The sequence below is a fragment of the Penaeus monodon genome, unplaced genomic scaffold (genome assembly GCF_015228065.2).
Source record: "Penaeus monodon isolate SGIC_2016 unplaced genomic scaffold, NSTDA_Pmon_1 PmonScaffold_16732, whole genome shotgun sequence".
Classification (NCBI taxonomy): Eukaryota; Metazoa; Arthropoda; class Malacostraca; order Decapoda; family Penaeidae; genus Penaeus; species Penaeus monodon.
In genome coordinates this window covers 1-5000 of record NW_023646077.1, presented here as the reverse complement: position 1 = coordinate 5000, position 5000 = coordinate 1, and the positions used below count along the sequence as shown (strand labels likewise).

At 40.4% G+C, this 5000-nt stretch overlaps 1 protein-coding gene across 1 annotated transcript in view; it reads left to right on the top strand.

Moving 5' to 3' along the window:
• LOC119569582 (putative epidermal cell surface receptor) overlaps positions 1 to 4275 on the top strand; it is a 5650-nt gene extending 1375 nt beyond the window's left edge. Inside the window, exons 2-7 of the mRNA XM_037917670.1 lie at positions 1498 to 1624; positions 1808 to 1999; positions 2372 to 2542; positions 2731 to 2899; positions 3139 to 3471; positions 3782 to 4275. Coding sequence (XP_037773598.1) covers positions 2429 to 2542; positions 2731 to 2899; positions 3139 to 3471; positions 3782 to 4035 — 870 coding nt within the window. The 5' untranslated portion in view covers positions 1498 to 1624; positions 1808 to 1999; positions 2372 to 2428 and the 3' untranslated portion in view covers positions 4036 to 4275. The remainder of the gene's footprint in view (positions 1 to 1497; positions 1625 to 1807; positions 2000 to 2371; positions 2543 to 2730; positions 2900 to 3138; positions 3472 to 3781) is intronic.
• The last annotated feature ends 725 nt before the right edge of the window (positions 4276 to 5000 follow it).

Sequence of the window (5000 nt, the reverse complement as noted above, 5' to 3'; positions counted from 1 at the left end):
TATTTTTTTGTTCTAGAAGCCACTCGTTATTCTTTACTCAGTGTATTGTGTCTTATGACAGGAGTAATTAAAGGTTATTTAAATTATCTTTGTCATGCCCGCTAATGGAGTTTGGGCTTTTTCGTATTCATAATATAGGGTTCTTTTTATGGATTTAATAATTTTGATAATTAACCATGACTTGTGCATTAATTAGGAATTGTTTTCGAATAATGGCACTCAGCAGTCATAGCTTCGACTCACTGTTAATATACTGTTTAGTTCATTGAGTTTTAATTATTAAAATTGAGTTTTTTATTTTAAAATCGGCCAACGCGAGTGCAAAATGTGAACATCTCTCACGAAGACGATCACATTGCGCATCTGCCAAGTTGACTTTATCCCCGACCTCCCTAAGTCCCTACCCCCTCCCACCCCCCATGTTACCCTTCCCCTTCCCTTCTTTTTCCGCCTTTTTTCTTTTTTCTCCGTCATTCCTTCTCCCAGTGTTTGTCTTCTTTCTTTCTGTTCTCCTTTCTCTCGTGTTTGGTCTGTCCCTTGTTGTCTCTGGCACTTACTTCTTTCCTCTTACATCTCTTTTCTCTTCTCTCTTCTCTCCTCTTTCGCGTCTCCCTTCTTTTCTCATTCCTTTTTTCCACTCTCATCTTCCCCTCTGCTGTTCCTCTTGTCCAGTCCCTCTCCATTTCCTCGTCTCCCTCCTTCCTCTTTCTCTCCTACCTCCATCTCTCTTTCCCATCAACCTCTCCCTGTCCCTCCTACCGTACACCCCACCCTACACGCCCCGCCCCCTCCTACACGCCCCGCCCGTCTCACACGCCCCGCCCCTCGAGGCCAACTCACGACCCAAATTAACACGCACGTGGTGTTTGTAGGTGTGTCGGCTGTGTTCCCCCTCCCGCCGGTCTCAATCCTGAACGGCCCCCCACCTCCGGGTTTGTGCCCATCGGCCCCCCCCTCCCCCTCACTTTGGTGCAGGTGCGTGCGTGCGTGTGTTTCGTTCCCCGTCGTGTTTTTGTTGTTGTTAATTCATGGCTTGTGAGACTGACTCTGTTTATGTAATAATCTCCTTTTTTTCGTATTTTTCCTTATTCTCTTTTTTTGTGCACTAATCTTTTGTTGTTGTTTTTTGTGTATTGTAATAACTTTTTTTGTTGATTGTGTAATTATTTCTACTAACGGAATGTTATGGTTGTTAACAACGCACTACTATAAATGATTAAGCTTAGAATCCTAATTTCAATAAACTGAACCTTAATATCAAGAAATAAAGTCAGTAACTCTTAACTAAATTTAAATACTTCCTTATTTGCTTATTACTAGTTAACTCTTTTTTTCTATAATCACGTGTCACTGGTTGCCCCATTGTTTTATCAAATAACAATTATTATTCTCCTAAAATAATAAAAAGCACATCCGTGATTCAGTAACATATATCAATCTGTTATATTTTCCAAAAGTGATATCCATTATGCTGACTTCACCTCGCTCCTTTCGCAGAAAACAGCATTGCCGAGCCCGTTGTTCAGGCCTTGGACGCGCGAACAGCCCAGGTCTCCTTCGACACGCCGCCAGTATATAAGGGTCTGCCTGGAGAACTTCTCGTTAGATTCACCAGTGATCCCGTGTAGGTGTTTCCTTTTTTTGTCATTTAATCATGCGAACTTTTTTATGTTATTAATTGTTTATATGGGATGTGAGGGAATTATTGTCAGATGTTAATGGTTTGTATAAAGTGTAGTTCTGGATATGGTCACATTCAGACAAATCTTACCTGAATGAATAGCTGAAGGGGTATTGATCATTTCAGAGCTAACTCGGACCCAGCCACATGGAAGCAAGAGATCTGGTACCTATGGGAACGATCATCAACCACTCACAGTGGAACCACGTCATGACCAGCCTGGAACCTGGCACCTCCTATGCCATGCAAGTTGTACTGAACGTCCAGGGGCCCAGCCAGTCACTTCCCCGATGTTTACTTACACTACAATGGCTGAAGGTGATTTGATTTTGTCGCGATTTTGTTTTTAATTGTTTGTTTATTTTTTTATCGATTGATATGTTTATAAATTTACGGACTTTTCTGAAAAGCATAGAAAAAATTATAGAATGTGATAGAAAAAATTCTAGAGAGAGGGAATGTGATTGAGAAAAGAGTGCATTAGCTGTCAACTATCCAATTCACTGTAAACGTTCGATATCTGCCTTTTAAAGATAAACTCTTGAATGTTGCACATTCAATTTCATATATATATTTACAACCTAACATAACAAACGGTAAACTTTATCCCAGAAACTACGAGCTACCTTATCAGAATACCCCTTCTAAATGTCATATACTTATTTCTATCTATTTTATCTGCACTTTCAGCCACCACCCCGTCTACCACAACACCTTTACCCCGTCTGGAAGTAAACGCTGAGCTCTATGCAACAAAGGTTACCAAGACGACGGCCCAAGATATCATGGAGACGTTTCAATGATTACGAATTGCAGTACATCGATGGCGTGCAAGTGAAATATTCTGAGAAGGATAAACTGGTATGCTATTCTGTACAGTGTAGCATCAAGCCTTTTTCCCTTTGGTTTCCGTTTTTACTGACGGATTGAGTTTTTGTTATGGCATTTTTAACTTGTGAAATTGATAAAAGGGTTTTTGTTTTTGATATCATGCTCTGAAAGCTTGCCTTTCACACATTGCAATGCTGTTTTTTTTCTCTTTGTTGTAGATCCCCAACGTTAGCCCGCTGCTCCACCATGACAGCAACCAGATGGAATTACGTGACCTGCAGCCAGGCACTAATTACACTGTCGACCTGGTATTGTTTTCTCACGAGAATCTGCCCACACAGATCACCAACACTCAGGCCATTACCTTTATGACACTGCCTGAAGAAGGTATGGGGATATTCTTTTTTATATTGCTGGTCCATTAATACGCTTTTTACGGTGAATAGCTTGTGAATTTACCGTGCATCCTATAAGTGTATTTTGTATTTTGCCTATTTGCATAATATGTTTATTTTTAAGTCCATATGCCCTATTGCCACGTGGTTATAGAAAAGAGATAATATTAATTCCACGAACTCTTAACAGAGAAAATAAATTTTTGAGTAAATTTCACATTCCTTTTCCAGATCCTTATGAATTTGAGATCGAGGTTCAGGCCGGCAAGGTTTCATCCCAGACAGCCGAACTGTTCTACTCGGGCGTGCCAGACCAGAGGAGAAATACGTCAACGTCTTCAGAGCAGTGTAAAGTGCGCGAAGACGAGCGAGTGGACGCCCAGACCTTCAAGATTCCCAAGACAGGTCACGAGAAGAAGATCTTCCTCAGCGACCTGAAACCTGACGTCGAGTACAAAGTGTGGTTGGAGGCTTACCTTTCCAACGGCCGAAAGAAGACGAGCAACGTGATCGCCATTACTACCAAAGCGGGCGAACTTCCCAAGCCGGAGAAGAGTGAAGTTGGTAGGTCATTTTTAGCTTCATAAGGATGTAAAGGATTTGGGTTGTTTTTGCCTGAATTTTAATTATAGTTTTGATTTGTGCTGAGACGGTGCATGTTATTCACCAACACTTTTTTTCTCGTTGCGGGTTGAGGTTTATATTTCCCCAGGTTTTCAAAAACTGGTATTAAATTCTATAGCTTTCGAAAGAAAGACAAAAAAAGAGCAAATGCAGTGTTGACCGTACCCCATTCAGCTATGACATCGATGAACAAGTCTCAAGTCTCATTATCTCTAATTAATGACCCTCCCCCTTCCCCACGCTCCTTCAGACCCCTCGACGCAGGCCGACGGGGAGAAAGACGGGTACTACGCCGCCCTGGTCGCCGTGGCCATCATCGCTGCCATCGCGTGCGTGGGCTTCCTCGGCCTGCTGGTGATCCTCCTGAGGAAGCAGAGCCACGCCAAGGCCCACATCAACTCCTCGAGAAGCAACGCCGCGTATGACAACCCGTCATACAAGGTAGGGGACAATGTAAGTATGCCGACTAACTCTGCTTCCGTATTAATCTATAGGCGTTTTTGAAGGTACTACCAGTAGCGTCGCGGGAGTAATCGTTTGGGCTCTCGTTCTTGGAAACTTAGGTGGTAAATCTTGTGGTGGAGCCAATGTACGTAGATTTGTACATCTAAAAGACTAGACGTAGCTTAATGTACACCTGTAAAATGGGTTTAGTTGTGCTTCTTGTAATATATGCGCGCGTGTGTGATTGTGTTTGTCCTTGTTTAGGTGTGTGGATATACAAGCATACACATACGCATAAACATGTGGCTGATTGAGTATCCATGCAAGGAGGGACAGTGCAAGCTTTTGAAATGTAATAAGCATATACACAAAAATTTAAAAGTGACTATATGCATTCACATCAGACCGTAAAGAGTAGCTTTGCTTTACGCTTTATAAAATTGTGCACTGGTAAAGCCTGCAATGTTGTCCAGATTCATTGCATATTCAACAAGAAAACAAAAGCAACCACCTTTGCCTAAATTAATTGTAGTGCTCACTGTATTTTAGTTATTCATCTTCTGTAGCTGTAGATGTGAATTGATCTTCCAGTATTTTTTAACTGATTTGAAGCTAATCTTAAAATCCAGAAGTTATTTTAATTTTTAATTTAAACTCTTACCTGATTCAGTTTGCTGTCTGTGGTTATTTTCTGAATAAATTGAAATCTTGTATTTTATTGAATTAATAGAAGCATGAACTAGAATTTGCACTACAAAATTAATAACAATTGAGTATGTTACTTACATGGAAGGATTTACAAGTAGCTTGCAAGAAATTGCGAAATTTGCCTGACAATAAATATGATAATACAGTGTTATAAACTTTAAACGACTAATAAAATGTGTATAAAGTACAGGATTGCTTGCACCTATAAAATAAACATATTTACTTAAATTAATTTTAAAATAAATACTTAAACAATATTCCTTGACAAAATGACGTCCGTTTTACGTAGAAGGAAAAAAACATAAGTTGACAATAGG